Below are 24,908 nucleotides of genomic sequence, written 5' to 3'. Positions count from 1 at the left end.
TAGTATCAGCTGTTTCCTTTTACTTTTTTTTAAAATGATTTATTTATCTGGACACACCATGTGGTTGTGGGATCTTAGTTCCCTGACCAAGGATTGAACCCAGGCCCCAGCAGTGAAGTGCCAAGTCCTAACCACTGGACCACCAAGGAATTTCCTTTTTATTTTTTTTAATGTGACTCCTGGAAATTTTTAAATTGCATAAGCATTGACCTAGGGCCTCTCCAGTCTGTTTGCTAGAGAGTTCTAAAGCAATGTTCCTTACTTTGTGGTTCTGTAATGAAACTTCAGGAATCTTTCCTACTGCATATACATTTTCAGAGGGAGGAAAAGAGATTGAAATAGAAGTCCTGTTTAGAGTAATAGAAGTATTTGTAAAGGAAAGAGTTATTGTGAATCCCAAATTGGAGGAAAATTTGAGTTGTTTCCTAAAAGATATTTTCTCAAACATTTCATTTTTTTATTTCTAAGTCAAAGGGAACATTTTGAACAGTTGAAAAGGGAAGATTTTGTAAATGCTACACACATAAAGATGTTAACAGCATGCATGGTAAAATGTTGATGATCCCTAGGAGCACTGTATTGTCATCAAATATAAATCATCATCAGACACAATCAGCGTATTTTGTAATGCTTAAAAAAATGATTTAACTCTGGCCAGAGAAGAAGAGGATGCTGGTCAACATTCCTGTGATATCTTTGTAAAGGATAGTGAAAGTGTTAGTCGCTCAGTTGTATCTGACTCTTTACAACCCCATGGACTGTAGCCAGCCAGACTTCTCTGTCCGTGTGATTCTCCAGACAAGAGTACTGAAATGAGTTGCTATTCCCTTCAGGGGATATTCCTGACCCAGGGATTGAACCCAGGTCTCCCGCATTGCAGGCACATTCTTTACCATCTGAACTACCAGGAAAGCCCTAAAGGATATTATTATTCCTAGAATTCTACTCTACCTTTTCACATAAAATGAGAATGGAAAAGTACTATTTTGAAGTAGTAGTGTGATTCTGTATCTGAAACATTTAGCAAAAAAAATACTGGCTGTCACTTGCTGGGCAAGCCATGTGCCCAGTGCTATTCCAAGCCTTTTACGTGGATTAACTCAGTTAATGAACTTGTAAACCCTGTGAAGCAGATCCAGTTATTATCCTCATTTTATGTAGAAGGAAACCAAGGGTCAAAGGGATAATGTGTGGCCGACATAGCTAGCATGTCAGAATTGGAACTCAGGCAGCTGGTCCCAGGGTCTCTGCCATCCTGCCTTTCACTGAGCAGGTTTGCTCTGTGCAGGGTCCTGGGCATGGGCACTCGCTGCCTCGCTCTGTCTTAAACTTCAGCCACATTGATGGAGCCGTCAGAAGGGACCATGTGGAAGAGACGGGTCCCCTTTGGAGTAACATCTGAGATGTTGTTCTCTAGGACATGTTCTCCAAGAATCTTCTCTCCCGGGGATAAAAAGTGCACCAAGTTTTGCCTTTACTGACCCAGTGTTCTTGGGGGGTTAAGTCTTCACGACTTAACTTTTAACCTAAAATGAAGTGTGGGCTCGAAAAAACTAATTCCTAGAGTCTCATCACTTCCAGTGTAATGCTGACTACCTTTTGAAAGCACTTTTTTTTGTGCTCAGACTATTTTAAGGAGAGATTCATCTCCTGATAAATATCACCAATGACGTAATTAAGAATTTGATGTCAACAACTGCTCTGGGCTTTTCTGCCCTTTTAAAAAAAGCTCTGATGGCAAACAAACAACATCTTCACAGAATTAACAGCAGGTCATGAAACTTTTTAAAATCTTTATTTATTTTTGGCTGCTCTGGGTCTCTGTTGCTGTACTGGCTTTTCTTTAGTTGTGATGTGCAGACTGCTCATTGCGGTGGCTTCTCTTGTTTAGCACAGACTAGGGCCCTCGGGCTTCCGTAGTTGCAGCTCCTGGAGTCTAGACTACAGACTCAGTAGTTGCGGTGTACAGGCTTACTTGCTCCGAGGTATGTAGGAACATCCCAGATCAGGGATCGAACCTGTGTGTCCTGCATTGGCAGGCAGATTCTTCATCACTGAGCCACCAGGGAAGCCCCCATGAAACTTACTTATGAATAAAATGTACTGTGGTTCATTCCCCTGATGATAAAGTGAACTCAAACCAGAAAGACAGATTTCGGAGCAGTTCATTTTCACCCCAGCCGGATCTTTTTCATTGCCCTGCAGGAATACAGCAGCTACACTCTGACAGTAGAAGCAAGAGATGGCAATGGACAAATAACAGATAAACCAGTAAAACAAGCTCAAGTTCAGATTCGTATTTTGGACGTCAATGACAATATACCTGTAGTCGACAGTAATGTGGTAACTACTATTTTTATAACATTTGTGCCTACTTACATGTCAGTCGTAACTAAAAATATATCACTTAAGTTTGTGTTCCATCAGATTAAAAACCTCCTGTTTGTGTTTTGCAGTATGAAGGATCAATTGAAGAAAACCAAGCCAACGTAGAGGTTTTACGCATAAAAGTGTCCGACGCAGATGAAGTAGGCTCCGATAATTGGTTAGCAAATTTTACTTTTGCATCAGGAAACGAAGGGGGTTATTTCCACATAGAAACTGATACTCAAACTAATGAAGGAATCGTGACCCTGGTTAAGGTAAGGACTTAGTGTTCAAACCTGGAATGAGAGAAGTTGGTCCAGAGGAGGATACTGATGTATTTTGAGCTCCAAATATTTATAAGTACTGGTGCCAGAATGTTATAGATAGGTGCCATCCATATTTGCCCAAGTTCTGTGGTTGTTAAGTGGTCATACTCTTTGTATTTCTAATGTCAGTGGTGTGAGGGTTACATTTTGAAACACAGTGTATAATTCTGCTTAATTGAATCAATGAAAATTAAATAGTGTTATAAGTATATGGGTCTTAAACATTTAAAACCCTGACTCCTACAGAATTTTTTAAGCAAGTTAGAGGATGGATTTTTTTTAACAAAATTAAAAAGGAAGAATACCACTATATGTTAAGTGGTTCATGATAGAATGTCAAATTTTAAAATAAAATGCAAAGCTAAAGCTTTCAAAACATTTCATTAAGTCACAGACAAAAATTGATTCCAGAAGCATCCACATTTTTACAAAACTTATTATAGAGTAAAGTAAGTAAACCCTAATAGAGGAATAACGATAATATAATGTATAACAGAATAGAGGAAAATTAACTTGAAGTTTCATTGTAATAATTATGGATACCATTTATCAATAGACTACTGTATGTACATAGACCTCTTTTTGTAAAGCAGAGGAAAACAGAATAAGATTAGCTCATGTTTAAAGGGAAGACAAATTTTATGATTACTGAATAAATGGATAATGGCATTAGAGACAAAATCAATTTACCTGCTTGTGTAGCACTAAGCATCCTTTTTTAGTCCTAGATTACAGGTGCAGCCATCCTCAGTGCTTGAGATTAAAAGCCAATACTGCACGGAAGGAGAAGCAGTCACATAGTGATGAACATAGTGATGAATAATAAAAACACCCTTAATGCACCACGGTAGCACAAAAAGGGACAGAGTTACTGTAAATTTAGTAGTAAAATGACAGCACCAGGTTAAGAAAATTATGAATTTACTTTCTCAATTGTATAAAGAATCGCTCCGAAAGTATAAGGGCAACCGTCAGATTCCATTCACAGGAAGTTAGAGAAGATACACAAATAGCAAGTGTGCACATAAAGGATACCCGGCATCCTTAGACGTTAGGGAAGGTGCAGATTGAGTCTATGTGGGCTACCGCTGCTCACCTGGCTAGAAAGAAGCTGTAGTCAAACAAGACTGGCACCACCAATACCAGCAAGCATATAGAGAAACCAGACCTCCTGTACATTGCCAGTGGAAGCATTAAATGGTAGAGCCAGTTTGGCAGTTTTGTAAAAAAGTTAAATAGAGTACTAATCCAGTGACCCATCAATTTAGTCCTAGGTGTTCACCCAAGAAAAAGTAAAAACATTTATAGTATCTAAAACAAAAACTTGCATGCAGATGTTCAGAGCAATGTTAATTGCAAATAGTCCAAATGCCTAATAACAGAATAGCTAAGTAAATTAAGTGTATCTAAATAGTAGAACACTATAGAAATGTTTTTAAAAAGAAAATGGACAAATTGGAAAATATATAGAGAGTGATAAACTGATCAAATCAAATGTAATACCACAATTCGCAAAGAACAGAGTATTTGAAGAGGGTTAATCTTTTATGGCATTAATAGCAAACCAGTTATTAATAGACATCATGGTATAAAGAAGGGGGTTAGATTCTCTGTTTAAACAAATTTGAAAACCCCTTCCTGGGTTTAATATAGTCCAATAATTTTTTTTCTCCAGGAGGTCTCCTTTTATTTTTTTATACTAATATAAACAAACATAAATAGAAAATATGCAGAGAAATGGGGTACTTAAATAGTTTCAAAGTACCACCACACAAAATACACGTGAATTACAAAGGCCAAAAAATAACTTTACAGTGGGGAAGCCTCAGAGACAGCACCTTGATCAAATGATCAAAATGAACATCATTAATAAAGAGACAAATTAATATTATGTGCTACCTAATAAGATGCAGTGAGGTCTCAGCTTTATGATATGCTATGGGACAGAGCTGGCAGTCTGCTGCTACGTAAGTAGCCGTTTTTGCCAGAACAAACCCATGGAACACTTTTTAAGGAATATTAACCTATATTGAATGTCCCATAACTTTTTTTTAATTAAGCAAAGAATCACTTCAGATTGCTAAAAATAAAAATATATATATTTGAAGTGATTTTGATCTTAACTAAAATTGGGGATGCTTCCTAAACATCCTTAGGCTTCCCAGGTGGCGCTAGTGATAAAGAATCCTCCTGCAAATGCAGGAGATGCAAGACTCATGGGTTCGATTCCTGGGTCGGGACTATCCCTTGGAGAAGGAAATGGCAACCTGCTCCAGTATTCTTGCCTGGGAAATCCCATGGACAGAGGAGACTAGTGGGCTGCAGTCCCTGGGGCCGCAGATTTTTAATGACATGGTATCAATATAAGAGTGCCCTATATACGAGCCTTCAAGTAGTGAACCTTCAAAAATGAGAACGTATGTTTGCATGTTAAACTATGAGTGAAACTGCAGTTCGCCCTCCATCTCCTATTGCTGACCATCCTTCAGCTCTACCACCTCCCTCCTCCTCTCCCTCCTCCACTCCATAACTCTTCTTGCCTGTTCACTGGATGCCAGCCCCTGGATGCCATCTGTTGTATGGTACTACTGTACTTCTCAAGGTACTGTACTGTAAGATTAAAAATGTTTTATTTTTTGTGTTTGTTTTTTATGTATTATTTGTTTGACAGTATTATAAGTCTATTACAGTACAGTACTATATAGCCAATTGTTTTAGTTGGATACCTAGGCTAACTTTGTTGGACTTAATGAACAAAGTTGGACTACGAACATGCTTTCAGAATGGAATTCATTTATATATTGGGGATTTCCTATAGTCAGTATTGCTGTATTTTTCATGTTTTAAATGATTATATAATATCTGACACTGAAACCACACGCGTGTGTTCTATTGTTTTCCCTTTTAAAAGAATTCCCTCTGATTTTGCCTTTCTAGGAGGTAGACTATGAAACAATGAAGAATCTTGACTTGAGCGTTATCGTCACTAACAGAGCAGCTTTTCACAAATCAATTAAGGATAAATACAAGCCGACATCCATTCCCATCAAAGTCAAAGTAAAAAATGTGAAAGAAGGCGTTTATTTTAAAAGCAGCACAATCCGATTTCACACGAGCGAGAGCATGGAGAAATCAAGCCAGGGCCAAATACTGGGGAAATTTCAGGCTTTTGATGAAGACACTGGAAAGGTAGCCCATGTAAGGTAAGAGATGGTTGTGAATATTATTTCCTCATTCTAAGTTACTTTGAATGCCTCTTTTCAAAAATCATAATGGAATTTGGACACTTCAGTCCTTTGAACCCTGCTTGGGGGGCCTACAGACCCCAAAAGGCCTGTAGATGAAATTCCTGGAGTTGTGTTGTCACTGAGAGGCCAAGCGTTTCCCCAAGAACCCCTTCCCTCCATGACCCAAGTATGAGGCAAAGGCTGGCTGGGTTCAGAAAAGTGATGCCGGGGAGGAGAGGAAATGTAGATATGGAGAAGGGACTTGTGGACACAGTGGGCGAGGGAAAGAGTGAGAAGAATGGAGAAGGTGGCATCAGCGTACATAGACTATCGGGTGTAAGATGGATAGCTGGTGAGAAGATGCATGTAGCACAGGGAGCCTAGTTTGGTGCTCCTTGATGACCTGGAGAGATGGGATTGGGGGAGGGGAGGGAGACTAGGGAGGGAAGGAATGTATGTATAATTATGGCTGATTTGCATTGTTGTATGACAGAAACCAATGCAACATTGTAAATTTTTTTTTTAATTTTTTAATTAAAAAGTTCTGGGTTGAGAAGGCTAAAGAGCAACATAGAGAAAGTTCAGAAAGAAACTTTTTAAAATCTGTCTTTAGAGGTAAGAAAGTAGCAAGTAAAATTTACTGCAAGTTCACTTTACATAATTTTGATTAAGGGGGGAAAAAAAGCTGCATAATGCATTAAAATTTTAATAATGGGGAAACCAGTTTTAATTGATCATCAGCCTTGAAAATTGATCTTCATTCAAACTAGGCTCTTTGGTCCAGGGGATGATGAAACTTGTAATGTTTGTCTTGATCCTGGTGATCTTTATTCAAAATATATTTATGAAGAACCTACTTGATGCCTGAAAAGAAATGATACAAACGAACTTCTTCACAACAGAGAGAGACTCACAGACTTTGAGAACCAACTTACGGTTGCCGAGGTGAAGAATGGTGGGGACAGGATAGAGTTGGGTTCAACATGTACACACTGCTGTATTTAAAATGGATAACCAACAAGGACCTACTCTATAGCACAGGGGACTCTGTTCAATGTTATAGAGCAGCCTGCATGGGAGGGGAGTTTGGGGGAGAATGGATACATATCCATGTAAGGCTGAATCCCTTTGCTGTCCACCTGAAACTATGGCAACATTGTTAATGGGCTATGAAAGTGAAAGTGAAGTCGCTGCGTGATTTCCGACTCTTTGCGACCCCATGGACTGTAGCCTACCAGGCTCCTCTGTCCATGGAATTTTCCAGGCAAGAGTACCGGAGTGGCTTGCCATTTCCTTCTCTAGGGGATCTTCCTGACCCAAGGATTGAACCGGGGTCTCCCGCATTGCAGGCAGACGCTTTACCATCTGAGCCACCAGGGAAGCCCGAAAAATTTTTAAAAAAAAATTTTTTTTTAATTTTTAAAGAACCCATCATATGCCAACCCTGTATTAGACCCATTCTGTAGCAGCACCTTAGGTTTGCATGGTCCATTCACATCTGCAAAGTGAGTTTACATCTTGGCTCTCAGAGCCTTGCCATCAAGAGATGACTCTACAGGGCTGTAATTTATGAAGCTCTGCTTACCTGTAGTTATTTGGTTGAAGTTAAGCTTCCCTGGTAGCTCAGCTGGAAAGAATCTGCCTGCAGTGAAGGAGACCCTGGTTCAATTCCTGGGTTGGGGAGATTCCCTGGAGAAGGGAGAGGCTACCCACTCCGGTATTCTTGAGCTTCCCTGGTGGCGCAAGACAGTAAAGAAGCCGCCTGCAATGTAGAAGACCTGGGTTTGGTCCCTGGGTTGGGAAGATTGCCTGGAGGAGGGCATGGCAGCCCACTCCAATATTCTTGCCTGGAGAATCCCCATGACAGAGGAGCTTGGTGGGCTGCAGTCCATGGGGTCACAGAGAGTCGGACACGACTGAGCGCCTAAGCACAGTACAGCACAAGGATCCTCACCTGCCACCCAAGATGACCGTCAGGGGGCGCTGCAAGCATCACGCTTGGCGTCCTTGAAGGTCTTGCAGTGGCCGGCCGGAGGCAGCCGTGTTCTTCAGCAGGTGCTCCTGATGTCTTCAGCCTCCGTGGAATCCTGGATGTCCATCACATGGCTCCTGTTTTCCTGCTGTCAGTACCAGAGTTGTTCGGTTGCTTCACTCTGCTTGGGCCTGTGTCCCTGGGTGCCAGCACTTCATGAAACACTGCCAACCATAGCACGAATGGGGATATGGAGGAACCTTTTCAACAGTCTCTTTTGTTTTGGAGAATCTCATAGAATTCATCAGCCAATAGTAGCAAATGACCTTTTTCTAAAATAATATTAGCAAACAGTTTCCATTGTGTTTTCTGCAATGTCTTGGTGATCCTTTTTTGTGCAGCTTACCTTCAGGCCCCAGTCCAGCTTCTTTTGAGTTTTGTAGCCTAATTTTTATTTCTGTGGCTCTAAACCTGAGGATGCGCATTCCTTATGACTTCTCAGACTGTCCGCTGAGAGGCTTAAATGTTCTGATTTATTACTCTTCAATAATACTGTGGCTATCTACTGGAACTTCTGTTTTCATCTACCTATTTAATTTTGGTCATTGTTTTCAGTAAGAGTTATGACCATATCAAAAGATGATGTGTGCTACCTTGAAAAATAATGAAACATGTTTCTTGTCAAAAGTACCTTATTCTTTTGCATACAACTTTATAATGAGAGTGACCTTAAAGATTAACTCAAACCTTATTTGTAAAATCATTATTTACAGATAAGGAATGAAAGGCACAGCTAAGTGAAATAATTTTCCAGTATTCACCTGATTGAAATGTTGATGAGAACAGTAGAAGAAACACTCTCAACTTTGTCATGATTTACTTTGATTATCCATGTGCATCAGTTGTTACGGATATTTGACATGACATGTGAGCCACTATCCTGCCTTGAATGGTGCCTAATTTTAACAATAGAAAACAGAACATTCCTTAAATGAGATCACACAAAGCTTTCCATTGTGAAATGTGATTCTTATCACTGTAACTGTCTTGGTTATAAGTATAATGTGGGAAAACATTGAGCTAAGTTCAAGCTTTAAAATTCCAGCCATGAAATTCAAAAATATTTGTGAGTATCCAAAGGTATCATCATTCACTGGCAAAAGTATTAAAAGGCAGGAAAATTTAATTCAAGTGTATAATTGGAACTTTTTAATAGTAACGATAAATAAATATTGCTCTATGTTAGCCACTCATTTTTATATGCCTAAACTGCCACTTAATACAAAATAATAATCTAATTGCTTGAACCAAATACTCATATGTTTATTTAGTTTATGTTTGTATTTGGATATGTTTTAAACTCGATGGCTTAAATTAACGTACTTTTGTGAAAATATACTATGAAAGTTCTACTTGCCTTCCTGAAGCTGTCTTTCCACTCTATAATTTTCCTTTGCTTTGAGAGAAGAAAACCAGAAATCATCTTATCAGCTTTGTTTTCACTTTTAGCTGTTTCTAACCAAAAGAAGACTGTTGCTCCTAACAACCAAAAATATCCTGCAAATTTATTTATTTATTTTTTAGTTGAAGGATAATTGCTTTACAGAATTTTGTTCTTTTTTGTCAGACATCAACACGAATCAGCCATAGGTGTACATGTGTCCAGCAAATTTAAAGCACTTCCATTTAAGGCATTGATTTTTTTTTTTAACTGTTATTTAAAAAAAAAAAAAAAAAACTGTTATTTTTAAATATTGATAATATGCCAAGAAACAATAGGATGTAAGGTAGCTTTTCTCCACGAGTTCTTGTTGGATGACTTAAGTTATCCTCAAAAGGTTAACTCCAAATTTAAGGGAAACTAGATTGAAAGCTGTAAGACAGGCTAAGAGCAACTCATAACCCTGCAAGGTGAGTAGGCAGGGGGTGGTTGCCCTTGTGCACATGTCTGAGGTATGTTACAGAAATAAGGAGGATTCCAAAGTAGGTGTGAGACAGTGATAAACAGAGGGGCTTTTAGGATAGTCTCAAGAAATTTAAAAACATTCCAAACATGCCTGTAATAAGAACATACATAATAAAGCAGAAATTAAGCTTAAAAGAGTTGTAGATATTAGTTATAAATAGTCTCAGTTTATCCAGAGTTCAGAATTAATTTTCTCTTTTCTAACAGATATGCCAAATTTGATGATATAGACAATTGGATCTCTGTGAATCCTGCCACCTCTGAAATTAAACTCGTGAAGATTCCTGATTATGAATCCAGATATGTCCAAAATGGTACATACACTGCAAAGATTTTGGCTATGACAGAAGGTAAGTTATTAAAGAAACATCTTTTCTTGGTTATATGTATTTAGATTTTATTTTCCAACCACGGAGACCTTTGTTTTGGCTTTATAGAAAGGTCAAATGGGTAAACCCTCACATTTCTACGTATTTAGTGGATTAAAAGACATTACTTGATCTGAATATGAAAACATATCTAAGATAAGGAGTGTCCTAATTGGATACTATTTCTCCTTATGAAATTGACTAGAGAATTCAGACCGTGTCCATTTTGAGCAGTATGACCAGAATGGTGTTTTTTTTTTTTTTCCTATCTTTAAGAATATCCTAGGAAAACCATCACTGGCACTGTTGTTGTCAATGTTGAAGACGTCAATGACAACTGTCCCACGCTGGTGGAGCCTGTGCGGACTGTCTGTGACGACGTGCCGTTCGTGAACGTGACCGCTCAGGACCTGGACGGGCCTCAGAACAGCCGGCCTTTCCGTTTCTCGGTCACTGATAAACCAGCCCGAATGGCAGAAGGATGGAAAATAGTACGCCGGGAAGGTAAGCAGACATCTCCAGACTATATATTTAAATGTTAAACACGATAGAATTCTATTTGCAAAGCAAATAAAATCTTCATAATGCAGTTACTTATTTGCTTTGCATAAATTGTGTTTCCAATACAGTCGAGTTTATAAAATGAAGTTCTGAACCTCAGGCGTAGTGTGTTTGATCTGCCTGATGATAAATAATCTACCCGGAGGGAAAGAAGAAAAATAGATGTCTAATACCTCTCTCTCTTTTTTTTTTTTTTTTAATTTTTATTTATTTACTTGGTTGTGTCAGATCTTAGTTGCAGCACGCAGGATCTTCCTTGTGGTATATCGACTCTCTAGTCATGGTGCCAAGCTCAGTAGTAGTTGTCAGGCTACCCAGGTGGTGCTAGTGGTAAAGAACCCGCCTGCCAATGCAGGAGACATAAGAGACATAGGTTTGATCCCTGGGTTGGGAAGATCCCCTGGAGGAGGGCATGGCAACCCACTCCAGTATTCTTGCCTGGAGAATCTCATGGACAGAGGAGCCTGGTGGGCTACAGTCCATGGGATCCCAAAGAGTTGGACTTGACTGAAGCGACATCAGGTGCACGCACACACGCACGCAGTAGTTGTAGTGGGCTGGATCCTAGTTCCCAGACCAGGAATCAAACCCACATCCCCTTCATTGCGTTGTGGATTCTTAACCACTGGACTACCAGGGAAGTCCCCTCTAACATTTTAAAAGTAGCTGGGTATTCCCCAAATCACTCTTGAAGTAGTTGTCTCATAAGCTTGAAGAGTACTTTGCCTTTCTAAGCACAGTAATCCTAGTCTAAGGTGCCTTCTAGAAATCTTGAGGTATGGTAATGATGATTCCATTAAAAATAACACTTACGGAGCATATACCGTGTGCCAGACACTCTGCTAACCCTTCTTATGCTTTATCACATTTATTCCTTACCCCATACCATCATTCCCTGATCACAGCTGAGAGAGCTTTGACTTAACTAGAGTTAGGTAGCTTGTCTGAAGTCACGAAGCTGGTGAGTGATGGATATAACATGAAAAGGAAGCTGTCTGTCCTGCTACCCCCATGCCAGAAGGACATGAGCATATATCCAGATCTTGGGACATGCTCCCTTATTGACATGTTCTTTTGGATTTCAAATGCTGAAAAGTAATCTCCAGAAGACTCTCGCTTTAAACAGTTGGTATTCATTTCAGAAGAGTTTTAGATATAATACCCCAATTTTTCCTAACTTAGAAGTTCACTGGTTTTTTAGGCTTAGCAAATTTAGGCATGCAGTAATTTTAAGAGGCTTTGATCTGTGTTTGGTCCAATTTACAAAGTAAACACCTTCAACGTTTTAATACATTTATACATTTAGTATATTTGGCTTCCTTTTTTTGTATTTCAATGATCTGAATTAAATAAAACTTTCTTATGATTCTTAATACTTTAAAATTCCAATGAATTTAACTTCTAAGTATATCACACCTGAAATCCTCTTTTGTGGTCCCCTCCAACAAACCAGTGATATTTCAACCTAAAACCATGAATCTAAATGAGTAACATAATTACATGTTTTAAACTGGACTTACAAAGCTATCGTGTCAATAGGGCTAATTTTCCTTAAAATATTGTAAGTGTAGAAATACAATAACATGTGCAAGTAATTTCTTTACAAAAATACTAAAACTTGTCTTTAGTTTGCTTAAATATTCCTATACTTAATTCTGAATCTTCTTAGGGTTTATGATTCACTTGCAAAAGATAGTTACATTGTTGATTAACTCAAGTTGTCTCCCCAGTAAGGGAAGACAGTCACAATCCTGATTAATTCAGGTTAGTTAAGATCAAGTTTTCAGCTATCATGAGCCTTGGGATGTAGACATCCAGATGATTCTTCTTAATGGTAATTAAGTCACAGACCCCAGGACTCAAGATAGGTTGGTCCCCTGGTTCACATTATCTCCTTCTGTACTCACAGAAGTCTGATACTCCCACCTAGGTTGACTGCTTGATTGGAGTTTGCTTTTCTTTGACTAAGATATGTAAATGTGTTTTGCATGGGATCTGCTGGGATTCCAAGATGTATTTATTTTATCTAATGAACATGATGTTTTGAGATGCCAGGCACTAGTCTAAGCACTTTACTAATATTATCAATGCTAGAAGTTTGGCATTACTGTCATCAACATCTTACAGATGAGTAAACAAATGTTCAGGAAGTTTTACTAACGTTGTCAAAGTCACAGCTAGTTAAGAGCTGATGGAATAGGATTTGAACCCACGTAGTCTGGCTGTGGAGTCTACTCTCTACCTTTATGTTCTGTTGCCTCTCCAAATACACAGTGAATTTTCTATCTAAAGATAAAAACATCTGAATTTGATGAGCTCTTGAATTTTTTCCTAGCCTGAGGAACGTAAAGCGCTTTAGGATACACATAGGTGTTAGAGTGTTATACCAGAAAGTCACTGAGATTATACTTTATTTATCTCGGCAATTGGGAGAGACATGATGCTGTGTCCCAGGCTTTTTGCCTTTTTTCTCCTTGGTTATATAATGAGTGAGTGAGCGAGTATTAGTGGCCTGGTCGTGTCCAACTTTGCGACCCCATGGACTGTATCCTGCTGGTCTCTTCTGTCCGTGGAATTCTCCAGACTAGAATACTGGAGTAGGTAGCCACTCCCTTCTCCAGGGAATCTGCTCAACCCAGGGGTTGAACCCAGGTCACCTGCATTGCAGGCGGGTTCTTTACCATCTGAGCCACCAGGGAAGCCCTATATAATGAGATGTGTGACCACCTGTCATGATAATAGATGTTGTTGTTGTTCAGTCATGTCCCACTCTCTGCGACCCCATGGACCATAGCACACCAGGCTTCCTTGCCTTTCACTCTCTCTCGGGATTTGCTCAAACTCATTCCATTGAGTCGATGATGCCATCCAACCATTGCATCCTCTGTCGCCCCCTTCTCCTCTCCTCAGTCTTTCTCAGCATCAAGGTCTTTTCCAATGAGTTGGCTCTTCTCATCAGGTGGCCAGAGTATTGGAGCTTCAGCATCAGTCCTTCCAGTGAATAGTCAGGGTTCATTTCCTTTAGGATTGACTGGTAACTATTTTATTTACTTGAGAAGTTTTTTAAGTACAGACAGTTACAAAGGGCTTCCCTGGTAGCTCAGACGGTAAAGCCTCTGTCTACAATGCAGGAGATCCCGAGTTCAATCCCTGGGTTGGGAAGATCCCCTGGAGAAGGAAATGGCAACCCACTCCAGTATTCATGCCTGGAAAATCCCATGGACCGAGGAACCTGGTGGGCTACAGTCCATGGGGTCGCAAAGAGTCAGACACGACTGAGTGACTTCACTAATAAGGCAGACACCTTTGTACTTCCCACTTAGAATTAAAAAATATTAACAATTTGTCATATTTGAATCAGGCTTTTATTTTTTAATGATCGCTGATAAAGTGGACGACCCTTCTGTACCCTTCCTTCCGCCTCCACCTTCCCTAACCCTCAGAGCCAATTGTGAATTTAATTGTATTCTTCACCCATGTTCTCCTAGATTGCTTTTAACAACCTCATATTCCTCAAATGAATGACTAGATGCTTTCCTCACTTCTACAGAACTTTGGGGATTATCTATAAGTAAATTTCTAGCTATGGTTATCAGATTCTGTAAAATTTGCACCTTAAGATGTAAAGAGGCTATCTCTTACTTCCAAAAATAAATAAATTTGAAAAACCCCAAATACCTCATTTTTATTTTGGTATTTATCCATCTTTACATGTCTTGCAAGTAAACTTTTTAAATATTTGTTTATTGATTTGTCTGCATCAGGTGTTAGTTGGGGCACACAGGATCTTCATTTTAGCACACAGACACTCTAGTTGTGGCCTGCGGGCTTCAGTAATTGTGGGCTTCAGTAGTTGTGGTAAGTGGGCTTGGTAGTTGGGGTGCATGGCCTTAGTTTCTCTGAGGCGTGTGGGATCTTAGTTCGCTAACTAGGAATCGCTATCCTGTGTTGCAGGGCATATTCTTAACTGCTGGACTGCCAGGGCAGTCCCCAAGTAAACTATTTTTTAGTGAGTTAAACATATATCAAGAAAAGTTTTAAGCTATTTTAATTGATCAGTCCTTTTACTCGTGAAAACTGGTCATGATTTTTATTCAGGTTGAAAGAAAAAATTTTAAATAATCAGTCACATTTTTTAAACATATGATTAAAGGTCATTTGCACAACACTTTCTGTGTAATATTCTTGCCAAGAATGTATAACCTGAATCCAATCAGGAGGAAACAGATTCAAACTGTGGAGCATCCTTTAAAATAAGTGGGCTTCAACAAGGTCAAGATCTTAAAGGGCCAAAAGGAAGGTGGTACTCTTGTAGATTATTAACAGAGACTAGGGTGACAACTAATTGCAGGGCATAATCTTCAGTTGAATCCAGGATTACAAAAAAAAAAAAAAAAAGCCATAGAGAGAGAATTATGCAGGATGTTTTTATAACAGTTGAAAAGTTTGAATATGAGTTATCTGTTAGATTTTTATATCAATAATAAATTCTTAGAAGGACTTAATATCCTTTGGTGTTAGAAGGTATATGCTGAAGAAGGTCATGAGATCTGCAACTTACCTTAAAATAGAGGAGTGGGATGGGGAGGGAGATGGGAGGGAGGTTCAAAAGGGGAGGGGATATACATATACCTATGGCTGATTCATATTGAGGTTTGACAGAAAACAACAAAATTCTGTAGAGCAATTATCCTTCAGTTTAAAAAAAAGTGTGCATGTAGAGAGATAGTATTGTTATAAAATGTAAACAGTTCATGAAGAGTATATCAAAACTCATTGTATCAGTCATAGTCTTTCAAGTTTTCTGTAGATTTGAAATTTTTCAAAATTTCAAACATACCATGTTGGGAACAAAAGGGATGGAACTGGATGAAATAAGATTGGCCCATTGTTGAAAATTATTAAAGCTGGAGATGAGTACCATGAGGGTTAATTATGTTCTTTCCTTGATCACCCTCTGTTTGAAATATGCCTTAATAAAATTCTTTTAAGAAATGGTAGGATAGGAACTTCCCTGCTGGTCCAGTGGCTAAGACTCTGAGCTCCTGATGCAGGGAGGCCGGGTTTGATCCCTGCTCAAGGGAACTAGGCCCCACAGGTCACAACTAAGAGTTCGCATGAAACACTAAGATCCCAAATTCCACAGTGAAGTTCAGAGATCCTGCAACTAAGACCCAGTGCAGCCAAATAAATAAGTAGTTATTTTAAACAGGAAAAACTAAATTTTAAAAAAATGGTCATTCGATGGAAATATCATTTAACTCACCACTTGTTTGTCACTGTATCCCAGTAATGGAAAGAGTTCCTAGCATCAGGTAGATCACGCACATTTGTTAACGTTAGTCATCATAAAAGGAAGGTGTGTTCAGAAACGATGCTGTGATCTTCACCTGCATATTTGGACTAATCTCATCGAGCACACTGTGAATTCAACAGAGAAGTTATGGAATAATAAAACTAACTGAAGCTAAATATGATTAGCAATTAAAGAATGTTTTTGTAGACTCAGAGATGCAGTGAACAGACTGATGGTTACCACTGGGGGAGGCAAGTGTGGAGGGACCAGACGGGGGTAGAGGATTAAGAGGTACAGTCTACTCTGTTAACATAAATAAGCTGCAAGGATATATTGTATGTCACAGGGGTTATAGCCAATATTTTACAGTAACTGTAAATGGAGTATAACCTTCAAAAAGTGTGAATTGCAGTGTTGTATACCTGAAACTTACATAATACTGTAAATTAAATATACCTCAATAAATTGGGGGGAAAAAAAAAAAGAATGTTTCTGTAATTTAATCTTGCCCCTTTCTCGGTAGCCACTCACTTTATTTTCTTGTCCCTTACAGACACCAGTGTGCTACTGCAACAAACCAAAAGACAGCATGGGAGAAGTGAAATTCACTTCCGGATCGCAGATAGTCAAGGCTTCAGCTGTCCTGAAGAGCAGATCCTTACACTCACAGTCTGCAAGTGTGTGGAAGGCAGTGGCTGTGTAGAAATGTGGGCTGACTCCTACGTTGGCCTGGGACCTGCCGCAATTGCACTCATAATTCTTGCCCTTCTGCTCTTGCTTCGTAAGTACTTTAAAAGCTGTACGTTCCCTTTTGGGGGGACTTCCCAGGTGGCTCAATGGTCAAGAATCTGCCTGCCAAGCAGGAGAGTCAGGTTCAATTCCTGAGTCAGAAGGATCCCCTGGAGGAAGAAATGACAACACACTCCAGTATTCTTGCCTGGAAAATCCCATGGACAGAGGAGCCTGGTGGGCTACACAGTCCATGGGGCTGCAAAGAGCTGGACATCACTGAGTACTTCCTCTTTTAGTAATTTCTAGTGTCTTTTTAGGGTGTTTTTAGTATTTTGTTACTATAGTACTCATTGATTTCTTTAGTTTTTCTGTAATCACACTAGAATGCTATTGAGGGTGAGAAGGGAAGCAAGAATTGATCATTGATCAATTTACCAAAAGCTATCAGAGCTCTCTTCAGAATTTTGTTTTATAAAAATGTATCATTTCCTGATTTCAGTAACCAAGATTATTAGATATACGTTTCAACCTTGTGGGTGTCCCCATTTTGTTAAGCTCTGTGAGGGAGGTGAGTTATCTGTTCTTCCCCACACAGTGCCTTGTGCATGGAAAACTCTCAGAAAAGACTTGTTGCATGGTACAAGGTTATTTTACAAACTGATCTGATTCCCATCAGTTCTTGCTTTTTGCACCCTTGACTTGTCAGAGCTCCACCTCCCCCCAGGCTCTGCTTGGCTTGCCCCTCCCCTGCACCAACAGGAGCCAGACCCTCTGAGCACTTATATGTTTCCCAGCAGTGACAACTGGCCATCCCTTCCTGCCTGCCCTCCAGTGCCCTCCAATGACTGTGGGTTTCCTTTCATGGAAGAACAGAAGACTGCAGCCTGGGGGCACATGGGGCCACTCCACTTGCCCACTGCTCATGGGCAGACCCCCGCCTCCAAGGCAGCCTCTGCTGTTTCTCTGTCAGAAGAGGGGTGCATCCAAGCCATTAGCATATGTGCAGTTGAATACAGCACTCAACAGTTTGCAGTGCACTTTTATATCATCATCTCCATTTAATGGGTTAAAATACTGACCTGACGATAATAACTTGTTTCAGCTGACCCACCTGGGATGTCTTGCACTACCATTTCACCTCAGATTTCCCCGGGTTTAATGGGGGTGCTTAGCACATGGCAGACACTTGATAAACGTTTGCTGTCTTCAGTCTTTTTATTACACACAGTAACCATAGTCTGTGAAAGTATTAGTCACTCAGTCGTGTCTGACTCTTTGCAACCCCACGGACAGTAGCCCGTCAGGGTCCTCTGCCCATAGAATTCTCCAGGCAAGAATACTGGAATGGGTAGCCATTCCATTCTCCAGGGGATCTTCCCGACCCAGGAATCAAACTCGGGTCTCCTGCACTGCAGGCAGATTCTTTACCTTTTGAGCCACCACAGAAGCACATGTTAAAAATTAAAGTGGTTTTTAAAAAATTAAGCTATTAAATTGGTTTTGATGATTTGGATAGTGTCAAATCCAGTCTTGATGTTCCACTGAGTGACCACAGGCAGTGACCACAGTCTTTGTGATGGACAGGAACTCTGAATCTGTAAGACTCCTTCATCCTGCCTTTCGGCTTTGGTATGACTCACCCAAAACACACTTGTTGAGTTTGGATCAGGGGAAGAAAAGAAAAACAGAAAAATAGGGCTATAAGTAAGTGAAGACCGAACTCTAGAAAGTGATATGCAAATTCCAAGACTATGCAAGATAAATTTGGAGATCTGTCGAGACTAATCTTCTCTGTACTGGATTTTGTTTCTGTTCAGTTATACCACTTCTACTGCTGGTGTGCCATCGTGGAAAGGGCGCCAAAGGCTTTACCCCCATCCCGGGTACCATAGAGATGCTGCATCCGTGGAACAACGAGGGGGCGCCGCCTGAAGACAAGGTCAGATAATCCAGTGTCTTCTTTGCTGCTTTAAAGGAGTCTTAGGAAGTGTCTCTGACATCATAAGTCATGAGAGTAAACCAGTTCCTACAGATTTCATTCACGTGCCTTCGTTAAACACTGCCTACTTTATATTTGTTGCCAGGGCCGAGTTGGGGTGGTTTTGCTCTACTGACACAGGTCAGGTCCTGAGTTATAGAGAACATAGACAGAGGGTCAGGTAGTGACACCAGGAACGTCAAACAAAGGCTAAATAGAGCAAGAGTGTGTAGGGGTTTAGGTAGGAAGGTTTGTCCCAGTATTTACATGGGCAGTCTTTCACAACCAGGTGCTTCTCCATTTCCAGTCCACACAATACATAACGTCTGCAGAGGTGCACCCACAGCCCCCGTGACATTTGTAAAATGTCACAAAATCCCCTTCCCTACCCACTTACTGGGCGTCCCAGGTGGCACTAGTGGTAAAGAACCCGCCTGCCCATGCAGGAGACATAAGAGACACAGGTTCGATCCTAGGGTGGGGAAGATCCCCTGGAGAAAGAAAAGGCAACCCACTCCAGTATTCTGGCCTGGAGAATTCCATGGACAGAGGAACATGGTGGGCTACCATGCATGGGGTTGCAGAGTCAGACATGACTGAAGTGACTTAGCACACAAGAGAATGAAGAAGATAGAGCGGAGATCTTCAGAAGACTCAAAGAGAAGTCATTCAAAGTTTTTGCTAATTTGCCTTGGGCAAATATCTTACTCCCTTCCTGTGCTTGGACTTCCCTGGTGGCTAAGATAGTAAAGAATCTACCTGCAATGCAGGAGACCCAGGTTCGATCCCTGGTCAGGAAGATCCCCTAGAGAAGGGAATGGCAAGCCACTCCCTGGAGTGGAGAATTCCATGGACAGAGGAGCCTGACGGGCTACAGTCTATGGGGTCACAAAAAGTGACTGAGTGCCTAACACTCTCACCGGCTCACTTAGCTCAGACCCTCCACCAGGCGTACTGACCGTCCGCGACTCGCGGTGTGTGCTCCCACAGGTGGTGCTGCCTCTTCTGGGGGCGGATCTCAGAGACGGTGCCGCCGTAGGCGCTGGGGCAGGTGGAGGTGTGACGGCCAAGGAAGCTCTCGTGAAAGGAGGCAGCTCCGCCTCCTTCACCAAAGGGCAGCAGGAGATGTCCGAGGCGGAAGGCCGCTGGGAAGAATACAGAAGCCTTGTCTCGGGCGGAGCCACCCAGGTTACTGGGACGACCGGGGCCATGGTGACCTCGGACACCTTCAGGACCACGAGAGCCGCGGGGGCGGCCAGAGAAGTGGCCGGAGCGCGAGCAGGCGCGGGGGCGGTGAGCGAGGCGTTCCTGAGAAGTTACTTCACTGAGGTAAGCGCTGGTTTCTCTGTGTGGGGGAAGTTGCATTTATATGTGGACGTGATGTTATTAGCGAAATCATGTTCTTGGATCTGAATGGGACTGTGTTCCTTTGAAGAGGGTGCTCACAGGCAGTGAGGAAGGAGAGATGGGACCAAATTAGTTCAGTGTGTGGTGGTGACAAGTGACCTCACAGTCTTACTTCTCACCAGGGCGTATTTCTCACAGTCATGCTCTTGCCATTCAGCGCAGCTCTGCTCAGGTTGTGCCCAGGAAGCGCCCGTCCTCGGGGTGCAGAGACCAGAGCAGTGAGACCCTGAAGCCACTGCCTTTCCCCACTCGCGTGTCATTGGCCAGAGCAGGTCACGTGGTCGGGCTGATGTGGGTGGGTCCGAAAGTGCGGTCCTCTGCAGAGCCGGTAGGGTGGGAGGGGAGAGACTATGTGACCTAAAAAACACAATCTACTACGCCTGTTTAAGTGTTTTCTTTTGAAGGCAAGTACTTGGTTCATCTTTGAGGCAGTTCACATAAAATTAGGAGGAAAGTTGCAGGAAGGATGATGCAATGCAGTCAGGAAGTTGATTCCTGGAATTAGGAATTAGAAGCCTTTCTGGAGAACACGATCATGCCTGGGCATGGGATGGGCAGAGTCAGATTGCTGGGGACCCAATGGGCTTCCATAGAGGCCACTTTATTCCTGCCACCTCCTTTCTACATGGCCACAAAGTACCCGAGTGCTTCCCTGCTTTCTGCTTTCACCCCAGCTGCCCATCCCCAAGGATCAGCTAGACCCCAGGGAGATGGTGGTTTGTCAGTTTCAAGGAAAAGTGCTTCTCATCCTTTTTCTGTCTCATGGCCAGGCTCCATTCTGCTACCCTGTTTGTTTTATTTCAGTATCTTTTTCCCACTCTGCTCTAATCCTGTGTGAGTCAGTCTTGAATATGTATGTGTGTGCAGCTTTTAATTGGGAAATAATTTCAAATTCATCTGGAAATTTGTAAGAATAATATAAAGTTTGAACTCCTATGTATGCTTTGCTCGGGGCTTCCCAGGTGGTGCTAGTGGTAAAGAACCTGTCTGCCAATGCAAGAGACATAGAGATGCGAGTATGATCCCTGGGCTGGGAAGATCCCCTGGAGGAGGGCGCGGCAACCCACTCCAGTTTTCTTGCCTGGAGAATCCCATGGACAGAAGAGCCTAGTGGGCTACAGTCTATGGGGTTGCAAACAAACAGACACAACTGAAGCGACTTAGCATGCACACACACACCCTTTATTCAGATTACCCAAATATTAACATTTTGCCACATTTGCTTTTGCTTGCTTTCTCTGTCACACACACGCACACACATCCTCTTACGTCTCCATGGTACAGAGAGATAATAACACATTCCATGTCTCAGTTTAGCCGATTATCCCAATAATGTCTTTTATAGCTGTTGTTTTTCCCATCTCAGACCTACTCCAGAGTGCTGCTTTCCATTTACTTGTCATGACCCTTGTGTCTCCTCTTAATCTGAAACCATTCCCTCTGCCTTTCTCATTTATTAATACTATTTTAAGAATACAGGCCAGTCGTGTGGTAGGATGTCCTTCAATTTGTGTTTCTCTGATGTTTCCTTATAATTAGAGGTTTCACATTTTGAGCAGGAATCAAGAGCATTGTCCTTAAACGAAGTGTGTCACTGGCTATATGCCTGTTTCTCTTTCTGTTTCAGAAAGTGGCCTCTTACACCGAGGAAGATGACATCCACACAGCCAAAGATTGCCTTCTGGTTTATTCTCAGGAAGAAACAGAGTCTCTCCGGGGTTCCATTGGCTGCTGCAGTTTCATTGAAGGAGAGCTAGATGACCGCTTCTTAGATGACTTAGGATTGAAATTCAAGACCCTCGCTGAAGTTTGCTTGGGTCGAAAAATAGAGATGGATGCAGAAACTCAGCAGAGGGCAAAACCCACAAGAGAAGCAGATGAGAAGGTAGTTTCACAGTCCCTCTATGAGCAAACCAGGCTTAACTCCAAGAACGCTTATGCCTCAGGTGGCAGCTTTCAGGGTCCCAAGCCTTTGCATGAGGCAGACACAGAGAAGATAACTCAGGAAATAGTCACTGAAAAGTCTGTTGTATCCGCTAGGCAGGCTCAAAAGGTCACTGCACCACTTCCTGATACACTGGCTTCCGGCGGCATGATAGTGACTGAAACGTCCTATGCCACGGGCGCCACGGGGCCCCCAAGCACAGTGGTCCTGGGCCCCCAACAGTCCCAGGGCCTGATCGTGACCGAGCGGGTCTATGCCCCGGCGTCCACCCTAGGGAACCAGCAGTACGCTAGCGGGGGGCACGTGGTGGTCACCGAGAGGGTCATCCAACCCCACGGGGGCACGTCTGGCCCCCTGGAAGACACCCCGCCTCTGCCCGACGCTCAATATGTCATGGTGCAGGAAAGAGAGCACTTCCTCACCCCAAGCTCCAGCCTGCAGCTCCCGCTGGCTGCGCCCAGTGTAGCCTCAGGTCAGAACGTGACAGTGACCGAAAGAGTGCTGACGCCAGCCTCCACGCTGCAATCTAGTTACCAGATCCCTGCCGAAACCTCGGTAACGGCCAAAAAGACTGTGGTTTCTGCAGCTGGAGTCCCGGGTCCCCTGCCAGACTCAGGCTTAGAGGAGTCTAGTCATTGTAATTACACAATAACCACATCTTCCACCAGGGTCTCCAAGCAGAGCACCATGCAGCAGTCCTTCTCTTAAGCAGCCATCAGCCACACCAGAGTTTAGCCAGCAGTGACTCATGTCATGTTCTCAAAGGACCTGGCTTTTCAAGAGGCACATATCCTATGGGCCTCAAATTTTTCTCAGTCACTAATATGCAAAGAGCTTCACTGTCTCAGCTTCTAGGATTGCACTTCAGAGATACCCTGGGACTTCCTGAAGGGACAGAATGATGAAGCTGGTCTTAGGTGCCTTTGAGTGACTTATGGCCAAATAATACTCACAGGAAAAGTTAAGTAGAGAGTAAATCTGGCTTCTGATTTATCAGATTAGCAGTGTCTCTAGTGCATGAGCCTTCTGGTAGAGCCATCCATGAAACTGAATGGGTTCTTGGCCTCCCGTGTTAACATTTAACTTTGCTGTTCTGTGTTCCGTACTTCTTGCACCTAGCAGACTACCAACAGCTTTTTTATCCAAAGATACTTGTACAGTCTGAATGACCTGTTTTGCTTGTTTGGATTCTTTAAAACTAGATGCCCTTCAATCCATGTAAGGTTAATTGAATTTTGGAACATGATATGGTAAAACATTATGTGTTCTGTGCATGTGAGTGTGTGTGTGTGTGTGTGTGTTGTATGACCTTAAAAATAGCATCATTCCTTCCCTTTGTCTCTCAGTAATCATGAAAATATTAAATACTTCAAGTTCAGTAGAATAATCCAGCGTGAAATTCATAAATATAAAATCACTTTATTTTTATAGCAATAATAGACTATTAAAAAAACTCAGAAAAAAAAAAAAAAAACTCAGGATACATTATCTTCTAATTTAGTAAAACACAGTAAACCATATGCACTGTGCTCAGAGCCCTTTTCACTGCTGTATATCCTCAAGTGCCTGCCGTGGGTGCCAAGTCGATATGTGTACAATTAGGCAAATTTTAGAACCCACTCTCTTTTATCTACGATTGCAGAACAAATATTGGAAGACCTTATAATTGCTGTAATTTTGAGTTTGAAATTATGATTTATTCCGTGTCTCAAAGTCATTGGCTAGTTGGCCATGGCTGACTACATGGACTATTGAATATTGTAGAGCTGACCTGAATTTCTACAGCATCTTGCCTTTCTTTCTGAAAAGTGATCTGGATGTTTTGGCCAAATAAATAGGTTGTATTTTTTATTCCTCCTTGAAGAAATGATCCATTTCAAGTTTCAAAGTATAAGTGCCTATCAGTCATCAATTATATAAATATTCTCCACAACAAAATAATTTCCATAAGCTTTAAAGGCTGTAATTTTGTGAATTTTGAGTATATTTTACTAGGAAAATGAAATCTCAAAAAATTCATTTTGTATCACATTTTTTAAAAAAATATTGATGACCTGTGTTATGCAAAAGATTTATACTTTTCTACTCCCACTAATATGTACGAAGAAAAAGCAAATATCTTTAGACTCCTTAAACCTGTGGCCAAAATAAAGGTCTCTCTTTGATACTCTAAATTTTGTACTCTCTACTTGTAATTGTTGCTTTTGTCTTTGCATTATAGACTTAGTAGTTATTGTTTGCCAAGTCTGCAACAAGACTATCACTACTGTGTGAACTTGTGAATGTGACCTGCATACTCCAAGCAAAACCTGGTCTTAAACTTCCTCTACATAAAGTCATCACATTCTCTAGATGATTTTCTTTGTTCCTGAAAGGGTGATAATTTGTATTAGTTTTTACACTTGTTCTACAGAAGAAACATTATATTTGTATGTATATCATCAAAATATTTAAATAAAAAGATGATCTTTGTGCAGCCCTCTGCCTGTATCTTTTTATTGCCCCCATCATATTTTACAAGGAATACAGTCCGTCGTTAGGGAGGAGGCAGATGTTTGTGGACCTTGGTGTTTTAATTATTAACAGAACTGCTTACATCCTGCTCAGCCAGACTCCTTGGAAGAATATATTTCCCTTCCTAAGTAGGGTAGAACACAGAAGGCCCATCTGAAACTTGAGTTTCAGATCAATAATGAATAGTATTTTTAGTGTAAATTATGTCCCTTAGTAAAAAATTACATTTTATCCCTAATTCAAATTTAA

At 41.2% G+C, this 24,908-nt stretch overlaps 1 protein-coding gene across 1 annotated transcript in view; it reads left to right on the top strand.

Moving 5' to 3' along the window:
- The window catches only part of DSG2 (desmoglein 2), a 54,022-nt gene extending 29,401 nt beyond the window's left edge, over positions 1 to 24,621 (top strand). The window contains exons 7-15 of the mRNA XM_043443820.1: positions 2,206 to 2,343; positions 2,457 to 2,642; positions 5,631 to 5,896; positions 10,066 to 10,208; positions 10,503 to 10,730; positions 16,637 to 16,864; positions 18,633 to 18,754; positions 19,784 to 20,122; positions 21,828 to 24,621. Coding sequence (XP_043299755.1) covers positions 2,206 to 2,343; positions 2,457 to 2,642; positions 5,631 to 5,896; positions 10,066 to 10,208; positions 10,503 to 10,730; positions 16,637 to 16,864; positions 18,633 to 18,754; positions 19,784 to 20,122; positions 21,828 to 22,853 — 2,676 coding nt within the window. The 3' untranslated portion in view covers positions 22,854 to 24,621. The remainder of the gene's footprint in view (positions 1 to 2,205; positions 2,344 to 2,456; positions 2,643 to 5,630; positions 5,897 to 10,065; positions 10,209 to 10,502; positions 10,731 to 16,636; positions 16,865 to 18,632; positions 18,755 to 19,783; positions 20,123 to 21,827) is intronic.
- Positions 24,622 to 24,908: the final 287 nt, after the last annotated feature.

This window comes from Cervus canadensis, chromosome 23 (genome assembly GCF_019320065.1).
Source record: "Cervus canadensis isolate Bull #8, Minnesota chromosome 23, ASM1932006v1, whole genome shotgun sequence".
Taxonomy (NCBI): domain Eukaryota; kingdom Metazoa; phylum Chordata; class Mammalia; order Artiodactyla; family Cervidae; genus Cervus; species Cervus canadensis.
The sequence above is the reverse complement of the archived record's forward strand: the minus strand, read 5'-3'. Positions and strand labels throughout refer to the sequence as shown.